Genomic DNA, 22,170 nt, shown 5'->3' with positions numbered 1-22,170 from the left:
ACAACATGTTGTGTAATTGTACAACTGTATGGCATAATTTGATATAGAATTATTGAGTGACTATGCCTCTTTCTTGTGAGACCAGTGTCCCTTTATAAGTATAGAAGGTAGCACACATTTATAGTTTGCAGTAGGGTGCTAAAAAACTGTAGCACTGGCCCTGGCTCCACCTAATAAGAGAGTAGGAGGTAGGTGCAGGGAAAATGAGTTCCACCACCTTTCCAGGACCACTTTACGCATGTACTGTACTGCCTCTATTAAACAATTCTCCTGATCTTGAATCTTGAATTTAATTCTTGAATGAAAGATAAATTAAAATAAAATAACACCTGTGACCTGAAGTATAAACTGAAAAATCTTGACACTTATATGAAATTGTGTATATATATATATATATATATATATATATACATACAGAAAGATCCGGTTAATGAGCGCAAATGATCCCTTATAACAATAGGAGAACTGTCCATATGTTGGTAGGTCATGTAGTGCAGCTGAATTCTGGCGAGAGGTAACACCAAGACCTCAAGAAGCAGCACATGTAGGAGAAAAAACCAGAAAGCGCACGATGTGATTATAAATGTAAAGAACACTTTTACTGTAGTAATATAGTCACATACATGTAAGGTTTAAAACAGCAGGCATGCAGAGGTATATTAACCCGGAGAAGCAGTTCAGGCATCAACACGCTGACACGAATAGCGCGGCGGCAGCTGAAAACTCCAAGCCGGGACCAAGAACAGATCAGACAACGTCACAGCGTCAACACGTCATCCAGGACCGCCCCAACGCGTTTCGTTCCTGACGAAGTCATCTCATGACGAAACGCGTTGGGGCGGTCCTGGATGACGTGTTGACGCTGTGACGTTGTCTGATCTGTTCTTGGTCCCGGCTTGGAGTTTTCAGCTGCCGCCGCGCTATTCGTGTCAGCGTGTTGATGCCTGAACTGCTTCTCCGGGTTAATATACCTCTGCATGCCTGCTGTTTTAAACCTTACATGTATGTGACTATATTACTACAGTAAAAGTGTTCTTTACATTTATAATCACATCGTGCGCTTTCTGTTTTTTTCTCCTACATATATATATATATATATATATATTTATATATATATTAGCAATAAAGTTGGCACTCTCATTGACAGGGTATAAATACTGTGTTGCCCTCGTTGGACAAATAATACAATTCAGAAGAAAGGAAAGGCGGCACTCCCGAATTTGGTGAAAGTAAATTCTGTGTATTGTCACATAAAGACCAACGTTTCAAGTCACTAAGCCTCTTTTTCAAGGTTGTTCACACCTTGAAAAAGAGGCTTAGCGCCTCAAAACGTCTGTCTTTATGTGACAATACACAGAATTTACTTTCACCAAATCCATGAGTGCCGCCTTTCCTTTCTCCTGAATTATAAATATATATATATATTCATTCAAACATTTCTCTTTTTCTTGCAGATTTTTCAGTATCGACGTATGACATAACATCAAGAAGTATATATGTTGAATGGACTGAAGTACCTGGGGCCGCATCATATAAAATCTCAGCATACCCTGTCATGTCAGCTGACCAGTTAGCATATGCAATATTTAATCCAGCTACTGTCATAGGGACTTTAAACACACTTCTTCCCAATACTAACTATACAGTAGTAGTGGAAGCCATGGACAATGATGGAATTGCTCTAGCTCAAGCTCAGATCATTCAACTTACAGGTTAGTTAGCAGTTTAATGATTATCAACACTTTAAACCATATTTCTAAACCTATTTTACTCTTTGGGATTCAATTTTATGTAGCTCCTGATGTTCCCACTATTGACCAGGCATATTCAAAGCTAAGTAACAGCATCACTGTGGAATGGGCTGAAGTTGCCGGAGCTGCACAATATCAGGTCATCGCTCAGGCTGGACCAACAATCATTACATCCATTGTCACCAGTTCCCCAGGGACTGTGACCGGCTTGCAAGATGCAACCTCCTACAAAATGACTGTCAGATCCATCAATGTTTCTGGGAAGAGCCAGCCTTCTCCTCCGAAATGGGCAAAAACAGGTATTGTGTGATCAAAAGAGCTATTTACCATTTAAATGACAGCCTTTGTAATGGGGAATTAGGTATTAGGTATAAATTTATATTGTATTGTAGTAATCATGAATCATTAAAATGATGCTTCTTAAAATGAAAAGTGGTGGGGTTGCTCATAGAAACCAATGGGATTAAATAATTTTATATCTTTACTGAGAGTGATATTTTGGAATGTTCTGGTTTCATAGTGATCTACAGGGACAACCATTCGTGTTCCAGATGAGGTGTCTTTTAAGGACCTCTCAAACAGTAGTTGACCATCTAAATATCCCTTTTCCATGTCACCCCCATGTACTGTCTCTTTTGGTGTTGCACCCCGGTCCAGTGTGGCAACAGGTTTACGGCGCACCATAAAAATAAATAAATAAATAAATAAATATATATATATATATATATATATATATATATATTGATAAAATAATGATATTTAATAAAAAAAACATTCAGTACATTTAATGAAAAATTTGCAGTGATTTTAGACTTCCAGAGAGTGTCGCTACACTCTCTGGAAGTCTAAAATCACTGCAAATTTGTGAAATAATTAGCTCCACCTGTGGATCGTTTAAAATGTGTCAGTCTGTAATGAGTGCACCTGTCAGGGGACCTGGAAAACTGTGTGGGGTCCTGAGGACCGAGTGTGAGAACCACTGCATTAGGCCAATAGCAATCTCAAGAGCAGTCCTCAAGGCACACTAACAGTACATGTGTTAGTGATATCCCTGTGTGAGCACAGATGACTTAACTAGTACCTCAGTTATTTTGATTTAACCATCTGTGATGAAACCTAGATATCACTAAAACCTGCACTGTGTCAGGGGCAAACACAAGATTTTCAGAAGGGGGTTTCCAGAGGGGCGGAGTAAAGCACGAAGATGGACACTTAGGTGACCCAGTATATGCCGGGTCAGTTAAAGCGTTATAGATAGACCAAATGTACATAAATAATAATAATAATAATTATATAAAAAAAAAAAAATATATATATATATATATATATATATACACACATAGATACATATACATACAGGGGCGTCAACAGCAGTGTAGACCCCTGGGCATAGCAATGTATTGGGCCCCTACTGATCCTCCAGCGGTAGGGGTGGGGGAAGCTTTGATGTCCCGCCGGTGGTAGGGGGTATTATATCAACCGCTCAGCATGTAGGGCCTGGATCAGTAATTTCCACTAATTACCCCTTTACTGCACAGATGGTGGTAGATGGGGTGGACGAAGGGGGCATTGGGCTGAATGAAGGGGCCCTGATACATAACTTCCAGGGTGGTAGAGGATGTTTAATATGCAGAGGAGGGGTGTATAGTGGAGTGGGCTTATTATTCATCATTTTCTGGTGGGAGGACAGCTTGCTTGACTGCAGATATCTCCAGTTCCCGGAAATAAATTTCTTAGATTTTAATGGAATTAAAAACTAGAAAATCACACCTACAAAATGTTATTGGGGACTAGGGGATCAGAGTTCAGGAGGCAGAGCAATCTGCCAATGAATATATAAAACTACATGCCAGGTGTGTGGAGCTGTAGCAGTAACCAGCTGCTGGAAGGCATCTCTGGTTCTGGGAACAGTTAAATCAAGCTTCTAGTGTCCCTAAAAGGGGGAGAGTCCCAGCTTTTAGAATATACCCTCAGAGAAACTCTAAGTCAGACAGAACCTGAAATATCTGACTGGGAAGAGCAAATAACAGGCTTGGATGGGGACCACTGCTTTGAAGTCAGATATCTCCGGTTCCCAAGGGCCGATTTTTAAAATTCTTGTACCCATGGAAAGAGGGGACCATCAGCTTTCAGCCTAGGGCCCTTAGACTCCAGGGGGGTTTCTGGGTACTCAGAAACCCCCCTGCGTGCACCACTGTGCGTGGATGGAGGACAGAGTTTGGCAATGCCTGCTTTACCTGCAGTATCTCCTTTGAGGTGAGATGTACTAAGCCTAGAAAAGTGTTAAAATGGAGAGTGATTATCAGCCAGCCAATCAGCTCCTGCCTGACATTGTTCAAACCCAGCCTGTAACATGGTAGGTAGGAGCTGATTGGCTGGCTGCGTATCACTCTCCATTTTATCACTTTTGAAGCTTAGTGCATCTGGCCCAGAATGAGTCTCTCCTAATGTATTCATGAAAAATTGTTATAAAATTGATCTATGTAAATGTATTAGAACATATAACAAAATACTGCAGTTACGATTGTACTTTACTGTGCATGAACTATTATGTGTTTAGTCAGTAAGCATGTCTAATTTAGTCATTTATATCCCTTAGCAATAGATATCTTCCTGTCGCTTACTGTGCTGTTTTCCCAATATCCTAGTTCTGGCAGCAGCATCTATTACAGTGGAATCTTTGAACAGTGACTCTTTGAGAGTTAGCTGGCAGCCTGTCCCTTCAGCTGTGCTGTACTCAGTGTCTGTGATGAGATCAGATGGATCTGGCAGCAGGTGGAACCAAAACACCACAGCCCTATCTCTCAACTTCACCTTATTGGACCCAGGCACTGTCTATACTATAAAAGTTAATGCTTGGGATGCTGACGGGACACCTGGGGATGACATCACCTATAATCAGATTACACGTAAGGAACACTTTGATGTATAATAATAGATTAATAGACATTCATATTCCCATGACATTTATTTTACTTATATGCAGTACTCTAAACCAACTTTAAAATAAAACTAATTTATTTAATGGAAAGTGTACTTTAGCCCAGGACAGGTTGAGGAACAGGGTTTCTGATGATATCCTATTTGATCAGAGGTTCAGGAACTAAGTTCCTGCTACTTCCTGCACACAAAGAGGTAGATGTCAGCGCCAAGTTATGAGTACTGTACCAGAGGGATGGTGATAATTACAGATGGAGCCGGCGTCATGCTTGCAGGGGCTGGCAATTCCATCGCCAGAAGTGGAGATGGGCAGGGTCATGCCGCCCAGCCACCGAGTGACTGGAACGCATGTGTGTGAGACGCACACGCGTCGCAGTCTGATGGATGAAAGAGAGGGACTCCATCTGTAAGACTCAAAAAGTAAATAAGTAAACACTCCCTATGATAAGGGTGTCAGCTCTATCCAAAAATAGGCGGTGGTGAGCCATCTGTAGAAAAAGTAATTGAATGATCTGAGGTAGTTATTTGGACATTGGCGACCTAAGGTGTATAATTATATATATATATAAATTGTATTTTATTTTTCACAATGAGAGAGGGGTAACAACAAACAGTACAATATATATATATATTCATATATAGAAATTAAAGGAGGGCACTCACCATTTTGTAGAAAGAACTTACAGATTTATTGATATATTAAATCACTGGATTTGTCAACGTTTCGGTCTGCACCTCAGACCTTTTCTAGATCCTTCTCCAACAGAGACCTCCATTGCTTTGATGTTTCAATAAATCAATAAATGTTTTAATAAAGTTCTTTCTATAAATTGGTAAGTGCCCTCCTTCAATTTCTATTTTTGGTCCTGTACCTTGGAGTTGAGCATAATCTGGATGAACATATATGAACATATATGAAAAAAGGTCTCCAACGATGCTTCTGGTTCCTCCAGAGAAGGCCAGCAGGCCTTCTCTGGAGGAACCAGAAGCATCGTTGGAGACCATTTTTATACTTACTACTGGATGGACATACTTTTATCTACAGCATAGGTTCAGATATTAAGACCTTAATAGAGGAGGCTAACATATTGAGCGATAGTGCTAGGACCTGCAGAAAAGTGGGGTCCCGTGAAGGGGGCTGCAGGCTTAAATGCATTGATCAATTCATGAACCAAATCTCCACTATTTATTATCAGTCAATTTAGTGTGTGCAGAGCCCCTACAATGTCTATATATATATATATATATATATATATATATATATATATATATATATATATATATATATATATATAAGCCTCTAAGCCCGTTAAGATATTTGGAAAAATCATACAGTTATTCCCATTTCAAGATTTATCTCTATGTGTAACTCTTGTTTTCTTTGGTGCATTCCTCCATATTATGTAATAAAATAATATGTGTACTGTACATGTATATTCATTATTTCTTATAGGTCCAGCTGCTCCATCCGATGTAAATATTGCATTCAACAGTGGAGCTTTGGAAGCTGCTTTCTCATTATCCGGAGCTGATTCCAAATCCAACTACACTGTACTTCTTTATGGTGGAGAGTCCACTATCAACTGCACTATGTCTGTATCCACTTGCACCATCTCTTCATTACAGTGTGGGATAGAATATACGGTGTCCTTGGTAGCAGACAATGAAGCTGGATCAACCTGGTCACCAAATACCTGGAGTCTAAAATCAGGTGTCTTTTTTAATATTATTCACAATATACAGATACACATGTACAACTGTAAGGATATAGAAAAGTAAGTGTTATTACTAGTAAAGTAATAGATGTTTGTACATTAATGAAGCAAAATAAAAAAAATCTACACAAAGTAACCCAAAGCTATATATTCCTCAAACTGTATATACAAAGTATAATTTAGTATGTAATACATTTTGCTCAATATGAATCTATTGATGATCTAAATTATCTATATTTGGATCCAGTGTTGCAGGTCTCATCTATAACCTTAGATCCAGCAAAGATAATAATAATAATAATAATAATAATAATAATAATAATAATAATAATGTTATTTATATAGCACTTTTCTCCTAACAGGACTCAAAGTGCTTGCATTAGCCTTTTACAGCTCAAAACAAACTTAACAACTTAACAAGGGACATTAGTGAAATGCTTGGGTGAACAGGAAAGTCTTGAGTCTATTTTTGAAGGTTTCCAGAGTGGAAACTTCTAGAACTGAGTGGGGAAGTGAGTTCCATAGAGTTGGAGCCACAGCGCTGAAAGCTCGACCCCCACGATGAATTCAGGGAAATTCTGGGTACTGTAAGTAGCCCTTCATCAACCGATCGCAGTAATTGAGTGGGACAATAAGGGATCAGAAGCTGCTGCAGGTACCTTGGGCCCTGGTCATGTAGAGCTTTAAATGTCAGTAAGCCAATCTTGAAAATGATTCGCCATCTTATAGGCAGCCAGTGAAGGGAGTACAGAATGGGTGTTATGTGCAGGGCAGCCGAGAGGAATGCCGGGCCCCGGTAAAATTTTGGGGGCGTGGCCTAAGTGTGTGTGTGTTGTGGGAACCTCCCACACTCAGGCCACGCCCCCTAAATGTTTAGAGGAGGGTGAAAGAAAACTCTAAAAACTGTAATCTCAGAAGTAGCACACATCTACAGCATGTGCTGTGCTGACTGCAGGCTCAGTATGACCTCTCACACTGTCAGTGAGACACTCATGCTGAGCTTGCTGTCAGCACAGCACATGCTGTGGAAGTGTGTGCTACTGTTGCTACCCGGGAGGGATGGAGGGGGAAGGGAGGGGTCAGACCAGGGCCCCTGCGGGGCCCCTTCAGCAAGCGTGGGCCTGGGTAATTAGTACCCGCTCCCCCCCCTCTCTCGGCTCCCCTGGTTATGCGGCTGGAGCGGGGCTGATTGGTTAATAGCCTGGCAGCTGTATTTTGTACCATCTGCAAGTGGTGCAATTCTTTTGCTGGGAGATCGAGGTAGAGGGCATTGCAGTAGTCAAGGCGCGATGATACAAATGCATGTATGACTTTAGGCAGGTCTTCTGAGGGAATTAAGTGCTTGATTCTGGCTATATTCCTTAGATAATAGAATGAGGATTTAATTGTGACCATTACCTGATGTTTAAGTGTCAAGTCACTATCCGGGACAACACCAAGATTTATTTTGAAATGACAGAAGGTCGGGTAAAATATTTAATAGCAGCAGTGTAATTATCACACTGACATAAATAAAGGACAAATAGCTCAGCATCAATCACTTATCTATATTTATTGTCAAGAACTGATCTCAGCATCAATGACATGAAGGTTTAGTGTAGGAAGTTACACAGTATGTTAGCTTTTTTTCTTTTTCCTCACCTTTCACACAGGTTATAGATTGGCAGATCACCCCCCAAACAGTTTGTTGACACCCATACACTCATATAATCTGCTTCTATTGTGTGAGAGCAGTACCAAATGTACCCACTTACATCTGTGTTAGTCAAAAGAGTTAACAATTCACACATCAGCAAACAAATAGTTAAAACATTACACACAGTAGTGTAACATGCAGCCATGTTATGTGTGCCAACCCAGCTCCCTGAGAGTAAAACTATACAGTAAGTTATAGTTTGTCCGAAAATAGCACTTTATAACTTATTCAACTTTTCTTCGGCCTATCACAGAGACATAACCCCCTTTTTAATATATCAGGCATTACCTCCCACACATTGAAATATAAAAAAAGTAACCCTTTCAAGTCCAACATCTAGTCATGCTCAACAGCCCTAGCGCTAGTAGCAGATCTAATAGTGAGCCACTTTAAAATAAGAACATCAACATTGTTCAACATTCAATGTAGATCATCAAGAAGACGTTGTTACTGTAGATTACTATCATTATGCATTTCATGACCCTAAATTTAGATTTCCACACAGATGTTATGAATAACTAGTTAAAAGCCTGTTACAATGACGGCTTAGTCCCTATCTGTTCCTACCTCCAATTTCTGTCTTCACAGCTCCCTCTCTCCATGTTCAGCAAGTTTAAAACAAACCATTTTGCTTTAACTTTCTGTTAAGGAGTCATTTGGTCCATTGAGTGGCCCCTAGTCCATTGAGTGGCTCTGGTGGTACTTCACCGCAGAGGTGAGGAGTAAGTAGCCTTTTAGATATATAGAAGATAACAACTTCGAACGTGAAGCCTGGTGCTAGCAAAGAAGAAAAATAAATACCTGCTGTGAAAATATATTTCACATGGGATGTTGCTATGGGCAAACAATCACAATCTACTTATTTATTTAGCACCTTCTAGAAGATAATAATGAGGTACTGTAAATTTACTAACGTTTACAAAAATTAAAAGAGGTGATGTGTCCCATAGCAATCAGATTCTGTATATCAATTATCTATAGCATCCCAGAAAATAAATGGCAGAATCTGATTGGTTGCTATGGAAAATTTACCCCGGTATCTGATGTTTGTTTTAGTACATGAAACATAGGCTTCTATTGATTTAATATGATTTATATTGATTTAAAATAATATATATTATATTTTATATTTGGTAGCCATCAGCAATGGTTTTGCCTTTCACTTTGAGCAAAATAAATTTGATCTGGTTCTAGACCACCAACCCGAGGCACCCCTGCAAGTGTCTCATGGCCCCCCAGGGAACACCTGCTCCAAAGCATAAAACACGTACATAAATTTATGATGAGTTCTCCTCTAATTATGTAATTTATTTGCTGGGCTCTTTGCTGTATGTTAATAGAAACCTGTGTTCCCAGTTCCATGTGCACCTAGTGGCATTACAGTTGAGGAGGGGAATCCTGGAAATCTCACAGTGTCCTGGCTCAGTGGAAACCTTTCGGACTATTATGTTGTGTTTGTGAAGAGTGACGATGGCTTTGAGGTTCATTGCAATACGTCGCAGTCACCGTGCTACTTTCCAGCTGAGTGTGGCTTCATCTATTTCATGAGCGTCTTTGCATATAACAAAGCAGGACAAAGCCCCCTCGGGGAACTTCTTAACTACACTACAGGTTAGTTTATATTAGAAACAGATCTTCAGAATTGTCCTATTTTGTAAATATTATTTAACATAAACTTAACATCTTACATTTGTTAAAAATGCCATGTTTTACAAATACATTGGAATGTGTAATAAAACCAATATTTCAGGAATATTTATATATATCTTGGGAAATTTTTACCTATAGAAAAAACTGGGGTACTTGTGTATTTTGTCGGCTCCCCCGATGTCCATCGTGCAATGTTTTTATCGCATCGCATGCCATGCACCCGATGGCATGCGATGCAACGCGATTTTTTCCCCCTATGCGATGAAACATTGTATAAGCACCCTAAAGGGTGCATTTAAACACCCAAATGGGTGCTTACAATGTTAAATGCACCCCCACGACACCCCCCCACTATAAACGTGAACTCGAAGCGTGGCGAGCGTAGCGAGCCCACGAGGGGCGACGGTACGCGTCCTCCGACCTTTTCATACCCCCACTATCCACGTCGGCGTGGAGTTGAGAATAGAAAGTGTGGCGAGCGCAGCGAGCCCCGCGAGGGGACGCGGATACCTTCACAGGTATCCGCTTCCCTTCGCGGGCTTCAGAGGTATCCGCGTCCGCTCGCCACACTTCGGGCTCGCCACACTTTCTATTCTCAACTCCACGTCTACGTGGATAGTGGGGGTATGAAAAGGTCGGAGGACGCATACCGCCGCCCCTCGCAGGCTCGCTGCGCTCGCCACGCTTTGGGTTCACGTTTATAGTGGGGGGGTGGCGTGGGGGTGCATTTAACATTGTAAGCACCCATTGTTTAATCGCATCGCATTGTAGGGCATTGTATGCCATATACAATGTCATACAATTTTAAAATTGTATGACATTGTACAATATCGCGCGATATCGCATCGCATCGCATACCATCGCATGCCTTATGGTATGCGATGCGATGGGCGCCGCCAAAATTCACAAGTACCAAAACTGGTTCCAGTTGATAGGTCAACAGTGTCTAGGTCGACAGTATCTAGATCTACATTCAATTGGTCAATTACTGCTGGTCAACATTGACAAAAGGTCGACACAAGTTCGATGTTGCCATGTCAATGATCGAACCAGAAAAAGGTCACAAGGAGTTTTTCATGAATTTTTTTAACCAACTTGTTCTAACTTCATGATCCAAGTGGGCATAGATGGAGAATATAACAGTGTGCTGAGCTCAGTGAGCCATGCCAGCCATGCACAAAGTGTTCGCCATGCGAGGGCATAGGCAAACGCAGGGGGGGGGGGGGGGAGTTCCGGGCAACCGGAAACCCTTCTCTTCTTGGCAAATGGCTAAAATTATGACAACAATAGCAATATTAAGCAGTATAAGGGACAGAGGAGAGCTGCTGCACATGCCCAGTGGTAGCAGCTTCTAACAAGTTTCCTGTGTATGTGGATTTAAGTCCTCCATCCGTGCAGTAGACCAGACAGTGGCTACCAAGAAGAAGAGACAGGAGCCTTACCATGAGGTGGGAGAATGTGAGCTTTGAAAGTTCAGTACTAGATCCATTATCTTTGTGTATTTATTATAATGGTATATTTAACCTTTTCTTGACCACTTAGTTATATTATTTAAATGTTAGCTACAGCCAGTTACTATAGACCATCTATAGTGTTAGATATTGATACTGTATTGCATACAGTATCCATTGTATAAAAAGACCAATGTGTACATTAATGTCCGGGGATTATTACTTGGTTCTTCTACCGCATTGCTCTATTGTTACACAGAATGTGAGATTGTGGACTGAATATGAAAAACCCCCTTTAGAAATCCCTCTTTGCCACTGGAGGGGATGCGCTACACTAATACAGTGTCAATATCGACATAAACATCCCAAAAAAGTGGAAAACCCACTTCGACCTTTTCCTGTGTCGAATATTTCCATGCCGACCTTTTGCTTATGCCGACATCTTGTCAACAAAGACCATTTTCATGTATTCACCTATTGAATCTCGACCAATAGTGGTTCATATATTGACAACCAGAAAAGCAGAATATTGAATATTTAAGAAAATTGGAAATATTATATGATCTTTATTTATTAAATAAAAATATAAAATAACCATCCCTCAGTTTAAATGTATATATATATATATATATATATATATATATATATATACTGTATGTATGTATATATATATATATATATATATATATTTATATATTTATTTATTTATTACTATTCCGTTGTTACAATATTTTTTGTATGGTATAGTCTTATAGTCGTATATTCTTCTTCTTCTTCTTCTTCATATTATTATAATTTAAACAACTACTTTTTTTAGTCAGTAGTTTTTATCTAATTAGTAATATGACATTAAGGTGATGCTGATCAAACCTTCACAAGAGAATGAGTAGGGGTGTTTCTTATGTAGCAACGTATACGATTCTAGTTACTATTTTACAGAATGCTCTAGATAAATGGTAGCAGGAAATTGATTGGTTGCTTCAAGCAATGTTTTAACTTATCCTCTTTTAGAGTTCTGATAAGTCCCTCCAAGGGACACAGATTTAAAGCCTCTTTTTGTTTTGATCAGTTGTGTAATGTTTTTAAAATTAAAAAGTACAGTTTACATGTTGCTTGAGTGAAGACTGGCCAGGCATAGTTGTATCAATACACTGCATTGCTGATTGTACTATCTGTTTCTCAACACAACTGTTTTGTTCTCTGGTATGGTGTTCCAATGTTAATGAAAAAGGCATAGTACCATATTTCTGACATAACATGTTATCGCTTTACAGCACCGTGCTGCCCCAGTGATTTCAACCCGGCCTATGTATCGAGTGATACACTAGAGATTGTCTGGTCTGCTGTCCGAGGTGCGGAAATGTATGAGACAAAGGCTGATGATGGGACCAACATAATCCTCTGCAATGACACAGCCACAGTGTGCGCTCTGTCTGGCCTGCAGTGTAACACACAATACAATGTAACCGTGTTTTCATATAGCGAAAATAGGGGCAGCAACACCTCATGCACTTCAAAGTACATGAAAACAGGTATGTGGACTGTTATTTATGTATCTTTCACCATGTAACTGTGTATATTTAAGTGATACTGTCTGTAATACTATAATTTCCTCCCAAAAGACAAGAGTGAATTTCTTATGTGTAATTCTGTCAGAAGCTGGACACTTCCCCTTGAGTTTCCCGGGATCTAGATCACTCAGAAAGTGCCTGCGATGTGCACCAGCGATTAAGCATGGGAGATTTAAGTTAAGATCGCTGATCGCTATCGCCCGCTACACAAAACAAACGCGATGTGCAGTCTCTTGCTGACTAGATGTATGGCACATGCTCTACATCTTCCAGCGATATCGACGCGCGGGGCTGCAACATCGATATGGGCCCGACACACACAGTGATGTGCGCTTAATTTCTAAGTGATCTAGTCAATTAAGTCAGATCGCTTAGAAACTGACTTAAAATTGCTACGTTTGTGGGAATAGCACCTGGCAGGTTAGGAGTCGCCATTAGTAATTAACACTAATTACATAAAGTATACATGGGTGATAATGATACATATGTGGATTACTGGACACCACAGTTAGTTTCAGAACACAAGTGCTGAGATTTTGATCAAAATGAAGAGAATCAATGGAAAAAAATGGTACTTGTGTAGTTTCACGGCGCCAGCATGGCACCGTGCGTCTGAGTCCCCTTGCAGGGCTCGCTTCGCTCGCCCACGCTGCGGGCTCGGTGGCTCGCTATGCTCGCCACGCTATCTAAAATCAACTCCATGCCAACGTGGATAGTGGGGGTATAAACTATCCACATTGGCATGAAGCTAAGTTACTTTATTTTAGATAGTTGTGGCTAGCGTAGAACCCGGAAGTAGCTGTGAAACTACACAAGAACCGAAAAAATATATATCAAACTTAACTAGACTCAAATAGTCTGAATGAATGTATTCTGCATTGTTGACAGATGTAACTATGATGAAGGCATATGTTACATGTTACACACATATACAGATAAGGGGCAATAGGGGCACTACTTATTACAGAAGAATCATTAGGCTATTCCTCAATGTAACATTGGCCACATATGGACCCTGATACAGAGAGACTACTAATATGGGTATTCAATGATGATAATTCACCATAGGTAATTGTCTCGCTGGGGGCTGGGGCTGTGGCTTATCAGGAATTGTGTTTACCTTGCCTTTCAATTGAAAACGGGGCAGTGGCCAGCAAAGACACACTGTTTAAGGTTTGATCATTACAGTGCAATGACTATTAAATGTGAACTTCACACCCTGTATTCCATACATAAAATTAATTGACATAAGGACTGACATGTATGCATTAAAGGCATCTGATATCTAAAACTATAACATCAAGATCTACAGCTTATGACATACTGTACATATACAGTATATGGCTAATTTCCACAATAGGGTTTATTCTCAGGAAGTATCTGGCTGATATTTGAAAATGTATTTATTTATTTTATAATTTCTAGATAATAATTTGTTCATTAAATGTCCCTGGTTCATGTAGCAGTGACCGTTTTCTAGACTCTTCTTATTATGTAACCTGTCTACTCTCAGCTCCCTGTAGCCCAGAAATAAGAAATCTCACAATGATGGATAAAAGCAGCTTCATGGTCAGCTGGCGGTCCAGTAACTATGATGCGGTGTACACTGTGACTGCTAGAGGAGAGCATGGGTTGTGGGACTGCACCAGCTCAGGCGCCTCCTGTATACTTGAGAACCTACCATGTGGTTCAACGTACATGGTCCATGTGGTGGCATCTACTTATGTAGGAACCAGTCTACCCAGCTACAGCATGCCCTTGGAAACAGGTAACGGAATATGCCACCATTATCCTGTTTGCCATAACAACATGCATTTTATGTATTGATGGAACATTTTAAATACTTTCTTGTTACAGCTCCTTGTTGTCCAGCAAATCTAAGTGTGGTCCAAGTCACTCAGTCTGTGACAAATGTAAGCTGGTCCTCGGCTACAGGGGCCCTGACATATGCCACAATGCTGGAATCCCCGAAGGGACAGGCAAAATGCCACACTCTGGAGGAGCATTGCCTGCTGGGATGCATCACCTGTGGAACAAGCTACTCTGTGTCTCTGGAAGCAGTCAGTGAAACTGGCCTTATGTCACAATGCACATATCATGGCTACTCCTCTAGTAAGTCGCTCAGTTTGTCTTTCCTAAAACACCACTTCTGTCAGGTAGATGCTTGTAAAAAAAAACCCCACAAAATCCCTATTTGTAAAGGAAAACAAATTTAGTAGAATATTCTACAAAAATGGTTTAAAAGAAATAAAAAATGTATTGATAAATCTACTTGCAATAATTCAGGTAAAGCACCCTCATACAACCAGAGCCCATCTTGTGTACATGCACTTAGTATTAATTCTACAAGAGGACAAAAGTTATGTTATGCTTAGGTGAAGCTGTACATAGTCATACCCATAGTGTAAAAACTCATTAACTGACATAAAACAATAACTCCAGCCCTCCAATGTATCTCATTAAATCATCCAGGAGGATATGTAGGAGCAGTAACGTCGTCCTTTATAATTGCACAGGTGCTTGCTGTCCGTCTGGAGTGAAGCTATACAGACTGTCTAACAGTGGCATCCGTATTACTTGGCGGGCATCAGCCGGTCCTGACAATTACACCGTCAACATTTATGGATCTAAAGGGAATTTTACATGTATTCCAAACACCAGCTTCAGTTACTGCGATGTTACAGAGATACCATGTGGAGATTTGTACACCGTCGTGGTTTCACCTGGCAGTATTGGAGACACCGAAATCTCATTCTGTCCCAAAAAGATCTATTCTGGTAGGAACTTTTTTTAATTTGACCTCAATTGTTACTGGAAGCTGTGACACTCACAATGTCACACTTGTTTAATATCTATCACTGAAGAAATCACCCAATCTCTATGGTAATGCCCCAATGGCAAAATTGAAATTTAATTGAAATTTGATTATGTACCAGTAGGTAAAGCATCTTTTGGATGAATGGTTTGTTTTGTGTGTTGATCAGTGGCGGTTTTTACCTATGGGCTGCAGGGCTGCAGGCCCCCCACCCCCCCAGGTAAAATCCGCCACTGTAGTGAAGCCAGATGCAGTCTGTGAGACTGCTCTGGCTTCACTGTGACTGGCAGTGACTTCCAATTGGAAGTCTGACCTGCCAGTCACAAAGGCAGTCCCATTGGGAGGTGTTACCTCCCTCCGGGACTCCTTTGTGCGGGCTGCCGGGCAAAAAAGGCAGATGCTCATGCGCAGTAACTATATAGGTACTGCGCACGTGATGGTCCTGGTGCCTGTAATTTACATTGTACAGGCGCCGGGACCAAGATTGCTTCTATGGGCTGCTGCCCAATCAGCCCATATAAGTTGGCTGCATGCGCGGTACATGTGTGTACTGCGCATGCGCGAGTCCCGGCGCCTGTCAATCATCACAGCACACAGGCATCGGGACCGGGATGGGAGGCAGCAGAAACGGCGGTGACAGGGGGAGGGGGTGCCTGAATCGCCGCACCCCCTACTGCAGCCAGAGGCAACCCCCCTCCCCCATTAAGCTACGAGCCGCCGCTGGTGTTGATCATCACAAATCACAAATCACATTTAACCTTGGAAGGATTTGAAGGATTTTTAAGGGATGGTATCCAGGAATATTTAGATCATCACCGCCTACTCAGTATTAACCAACATGGGTTTGTGAAAAATTGTTCATGCCAAACTAATCTACTAGGGTTCTATGAAGAGGTTAGCAAAAACCTTGATAATGGAAATGCTGTAGATGTGATTTTCCTAGATTTCGCTAAAGCATTTGATACTGTCCCACACAAGAGATTGATTAATAAAATTGAGAACCTAGGATTGGGTGAAAATATCTGCAGATGGGTAGGGAATTGGCTATGTAATAGAGAACAAAGAGTGGTTGTGAATGGTGCCGTATCAGATATGATACCGGTACTAAGTGGAGTGCCCCAGGGTTCAGTTTTGGGGCCCATTTTGTTTAACATTTTTATTAACGATATTGGGATAGGGTTACTCAGCAATGTATCCATCTTTGCGGACGATACAAAACTTAGCAAAGTCATCAAATCATCAGAAGATGTCACCATGCTTCAAAATGATCTTGCAATTCTAGATGAGTGGGCAAAAAAATGGAAGATGAGGTTCAATGTAGATAAATGTAAGGTTATGCACCTTGGGAGACACAACCAGAGTGCAAGTTACAACCTTAGCGGAGAGAAACTGGGTAATTCCATACTTGGGCCCTTATTCTGATCGGTGCGGATATTCCCGCATTCTTACGGAGCGGTCCGCACGCCACGGTGTTTTGCCGCGTGCGGCCATCGTCCGTAGAAACGCCCACGTGTCCTCCGCATTCGGACGGACTCACTCTTTAAGAACAGGGCGTGTTTACGGACGACATACAAACCATGCGTGTGCGGGAGAAACACTCCGATTCTGCACGGTATTACAGAGTATTACAGAGTATGCTCGGGAATACCGCATCCGAACGGGAGCCAAGCGGTGCTACCGCCCGTAAGCGGAGTATTTACGCCAAACAACCCACTATTATGTATCTTCTGCAATACATCACATGACCCACTTATTCAATTACCTATCCTCATAAAAAACTGCTTATTTTGAATTGGAATCAATTAGATGCCAATATATCCTTACAAGCATGCCTAACACATGCATTGCACACATTAACCCTTACAGCAATTTAAGTGCAATGGTTTGTATTAGACCCTGTGTAAAAGATTATAAACAATCTACACATTTACTGTTTAATGTGCAAATAAAACCAACAACTGTGAACTTGCATAAAACATTTATTAGAATCAAAAATTAACATTTAACTAAAAAAATATACAATAATAAATTAGATTAGGAGATCTCGCAGGTCCTGCAGATCGGCTACTAATAGCCTCAAATGGTGTTCCGCCCGCAGGAGGGCCCCACGAACCCCCTCATCTGCCGGTGTGGTGTCATCTGTGGGCATGTCAAAGGGGCAAAAATTAGTCATGATATTCATGCATACATTTCACATACTGCTACATAAATTGCACAAATGCTAGGTGACATGTGTGTGTATATATATATATATATATATATATATATATATATATATATATATATCTATGTAGAGAGATAGAGACACACATAGATAAATAGATATGACACATACATATATACATACATGCAAACTTATTTACTACATACTGTGTTTTTTTCCCTCTACCCTTTACTCTGCAGAAGACATAACAGTCATAGTGTTTCTTCTCAGTCACAACCCACCCATGACTAACCAATGACAAGCATGTAATTGGCTCCGTCAAAAAGAACTTGACACAATCTCCTCAGTCTAAGTTCAGTGATGGTTCGTGGCATGGGAGTTATGCAAATGTCAGGAATGCACAGTACACATCCTCAAAATCATAATTCAGTCTAAACCAACATACAATTCTGTGCGGGGCAAAAAAAAATCTGAACTACAGGGGGTGTTTAGGTAGAGGAGCCTCCTGGGACACTGGCAACTTGTGACTCCATTCCAAGGTAGGCTGGGCCATACTCCATTTATAGCATACATCCTATAGTTTATAAATAACATTCACCACAAATATAGATTCCACTATTTGATTGGGTCATAATCAACGCTTGCAGCAGGTGAATTTAATCCACAAATGATCCACTCATCCCTTTACTCCAGGATCCTGTTTAACTACAACGGTGATGTGGCAGTCAAAATGGAGCTCCAACCCATCCCACAAACCTGTGTCATTCAGAGGTGTCCTGGATGAAAGGGATGCCTTGGACACCCCATCTAACCGGTACCTGTATCTGTAGCTACCCACTTTGGGGTCTATATGAATAGTATTGGAACAACATTTTTAATCACCAGTGCTACATAACATATACCAGTACAACTACTTCATGAATGATGCATTATGTAAACATACCGATCTGATGGGACTCTGGGGCCTGGCACGCCTCCTCCCCCTCTGATTCTGAATCCTCTGGGGCAACCGTGGCCTCCTCAGCCCCCTTCTCCGCCAGCTCCTCCGCCACCATGACCTCGTCCACCTCCTCCGCCACAACCACCTCCTCCACCACCACCACCTCCTCCACCTCCTCCGCCACAACCACCTCCTCCACCACCACCACCTCCTCCACCTCCTCCTCCGCCACCAACACCTCCTCCTCTGCCACCACCTCCTCCACCATCTCCTCCACCTCCTCCACCATCTCCTCCACCATCTCCTCCACCATTTCCTCCTCCTCCACTTCCTCCTCCTCCACCCTTGCCGCCACCTCCTCTTCAGGGTCTTGGGCCTCCTCCTCGGCCAGGGCTGCCTCGGCCTCTTCACGTGCCTGTCGGGCTCGGGCTCGTGCTGTGTGGTAGAATAAAAAATCATGGTCAATGTCGGGTCATTGGGGCACATGTATTAATCCATAACAAGACATACATGGAAGGGTGATAATGATGGCAAACGATGCTGGAAAGTAGCTCCTTACTGTTAATGGACTCCAAAATGTGACATTTAAATTATTATGTGATTGTTAGTAATTTGTTCAAACATTACAACCCTGGCATTTATCAATGTGTAACACATATTACATCTGGCACATTGTATGCATCAGAATCCTCAATGCTATGTCATTACATATAAAAGCCACATGACTGCATGTTAACCAGGAAGAAGCACACATAACAGTCTATGGACTTTTAAACCCATGGACACCCACTTATCATGAGACACATTATATTGTTTATATATGCTATGTTGTAAGTGCGAAATTTCATAGCTAAAATACTCACAATCAGCTATTTCGCCCCTGATTTGCTCTAACAGCTGGGGCTGGCGCCTGCGGAGGTCCGACCACCGCCTCTCGAGCTGCCCGATGGACCTCCGCACCCGAGTGCGGGCGTAAATACGGCGCCCTGCCGCAGCATAGGCCCTCCGCTTATGGCGGTTACTGATAAAGGGCCCCGCACGGCCCAGCCTTGTCTCCATGACGGAGACCAGAACCCTCAGCTCCGCAGGTGAAAAGGGGTCTGCCCTTCGTGTCTCCGCCATGTTAACAATGGCATCAATCAACCAATCAGGTGGTGGCATTGGTTTATCACAGTTATTTGTGTTAATAACTTTATTGTTCATCTTTACATGAACAGCGTCTCTGCGCCAACACAAATGGTGACAAATTCGCATGCCTTCAAAACAGTAGTGCTGATGTATGGCAATGAACAAATCTGATATATATAAAACACAGTGTGTATGCACTTAGCAAATCCAATGACGCCTCGCTCCGCCAAGCAACGCGTGCTATAGCTTAGCAACGCATAGCTGTAGTTAGCATTACTTACTCTATGCATCTATGTGTATGCGTACATTTATGTTTAAAAGACACATACACATACTTGCAGGTATCCTGAGACCAGCATTATACACCAGCCCTGCCTGCCTGCCTGCCTGGGTGCCTGCCTGCCTGCCTGCCTGCCTGCTCCTTGAAATGTTTAAACATGTTAATAAATTCAAATATCATATATATAGATATATATATATATATCTGCAAACAAATCATACATCAACACAGGAAAAAATCCCCAACACATTAGAGAATAAATCAATGTACTCACCAGTCATCAGGGATAGTATCAACTACAATAATGAAGATATAACAAACACATAAGATCCCTTGTACAAGGTATAATAATGAGCACCTATATTGAACTTCCCCCAAAACTAAGCACATATGATAAATATCTACTATTTCTTTGCCATTAGGAGGGCAGGCTGGCTAATTTTCGTTTAGTAACACTGACAACTAACACACTGTACTTATTTGAAGGGGTGATTTTTACTAAAATTGGTGTGTTCTGTCAACTAGATAAAATGTACCTGAAGTATCTTTGCGCCACAGAGTCCCGCAGCTGGTATCCCCTCCGGCATTCAGGGGCGCGGGATGGGCGCATGGGCGGATCTTGCGGCTCAGATGGTACCTCCCACTCATCAAAGGGTATCTCACGCCGCACAGCAATGTTATGAAAACATACACACAGGCCCACGATCCTCGACACCATTTCAGGTGCATACTGTAAGTCACCACCAGTGCGGTGGAGCACTCTAAATCGTCCCTTTAAAAGGCCAATTGAGCGCTCCACCACTTGCCTGGTGGCAACATGCGCCCGATTGAATGCCTCCTGTGGGCCAGGTGCTGGGGAGCTATACGGCGTAAGTAGCCAGGGCGTACATGGGTAACCGGAGTCACCCAGAACCCACGCATCACGGCCTTCTAGCTCTTGGAGTCTTTGCCATATCCCGGTTTGTCGGATGACATGAGAGTCATGGGCACTTCCGGGAAACTTCGAGTTGAAGGCGAGAATTTCCATGGATGGGCCACATACCACCATCACGTTCAGTGAGTGGAACAATTTGCGGTTCCTATATATCTTCTCACTTCGAGATGGAGGCACAAATGGTACATGGGTGCCATCCACAGCCCCTATCACATTAGGGAAGCCAGCAATTTGATGGAAGGCCTGCTGGCTTCTGCGCAGGGTCTCGGTGGCAAATGTCATGGCCATGAAGTGCCCCTTGCGCCTGAACATGGCCGACGTCACACGCCTCAGGATTCGGCAGAAGGCCGGCTGAGATATTCCAGCAAGTACTGCCACTACTTGTTGGAATGATCCTGAGGCGCAGAAATGCAACACCGCCAGCAGCTGTGTGTGAGGCGGAATTGCTGTCGTGATCCCGTGTAGAGGTTCCAGATCGCTCTCAATTAACGTGAGCAGATCCAGAATTACATGTGGCGGTAACCGGTACCTAGTAAGTACCTCATCATCGGGCATAGCAAACAGAGTCACCCGTGTGCGATAGATTCTAGCACGTCCTGGCCTCCTTGGGCGACGAGTGGGGAGAGCCGCAAGTGCCCTTAGCCTCCTCTCCATGTAGCGCATCATTGCTTCAGCAACCTATAAAGAAATGAACATAAATACTGATGCACCTATGCACATAATGGCCATATCCGACTACAAATAGATTTGTAGGCTTCAATACGTACAATAGATGGCCGCCCCGTGAAATCCCGCAGATCCATTTGACTCTATAATGATGTAACAATAATATGAACTCAATACACACCGTCCTAAACACACAGATAAAGGTGTCAGCATTTTTTGCCGACATCATGTACTATGAGACATTTCATCTATTGCTGGGACATGTTGTCCTGCAATAGATGAACCCACACAGGTTTAAGACCTGTGAGTGAAATAGTGAACATGTGACATGTTGCAATAATGCTACACGCACTTTGCTGGCCCAACAATCTGTAGGCAGTGAGGCAATGGTGCATACATTCATACACTTACATTGTTAATGGATATCATATCTACAAGGAGCATGGAAGAGCTTACCTTAGACCCTGAC

The 22,170-nt window shown here is 42.0% G+C and overlaps 1 protein-coding gene across 1 annotated transcript; it reads left to right on the top strand.

Moving 5' to 3' along the window:
- Positions 1–1,532: 1,532 nt before the first annotated feature.
- On the top strand, positions 1,533–15,568 carry LOC146027256 (fibronectin type III domain-containing protein 7-like). The gene is made up of 9 exons (XM_083158198.1): positions 1,533–1,712; positions 1,796–2,050; positions 4,400–4,660; positions 6,145–6,402; positions 9,459–9,713; positions 12,478–12,735; positions 14,288–14,542; positions 14,632–14,886; positions 15,291–15,568. The coding sequence occupies exons 1-9, from the start codon at positions 1,556–1,558 to the stop codon at positions 15,566–15,568; spliced, it is 2,232 nt and encodes a 743-aa protein (XP_083014324.1). The 5' UTR covers positions 1,533–1,555.
- Positions 15,569–22,170: the final 6,602 nt, after the last annotated feature.

Source organism: Crinia signifera, chromosome 8, assembly GCF_055691185.1.
Source record: "Crinia signifera chromosome 8, ASM5569118v1, whole genome shotgun sequence".
In the NCBI taxonomy this organism is placed as follows: domain Eukaryota; kingdom Metazoa; phylum Chordata; class Amphibia; order Anura; family Myobatrachidae; genus Crinia; species Crinia signifera.
Note: the sequence above shows the minus strand (reverse complement) of the source record. Positions and strands in the feature narration are given on the sequence as shown.

Bases quoted from the DNA above. Each gene is read 5' to 3' on its own strand.
- LOC146027256 (XM_083158198.1), top strand. From the start codon at position 1,556: ATGTCAGCTGACCAGTTAGCATATGCAATATTTAATCCAGCTACTGTC. The intron at 9,714-12,477 runs GTTAGTTTATAT...ATCGCTTTACAG, and splicing joins ACTTCTTAACTACACTACAG to CACCGTGCTGCCCCAGTGAT. The intron at 14,887-15,290 runs GTAAGTCGCTCA...ATAATTGCACAG, and splicing joins ATATCATGGCTACTCCTCTA to GTGCTTGCTGTCCGTCTGGA.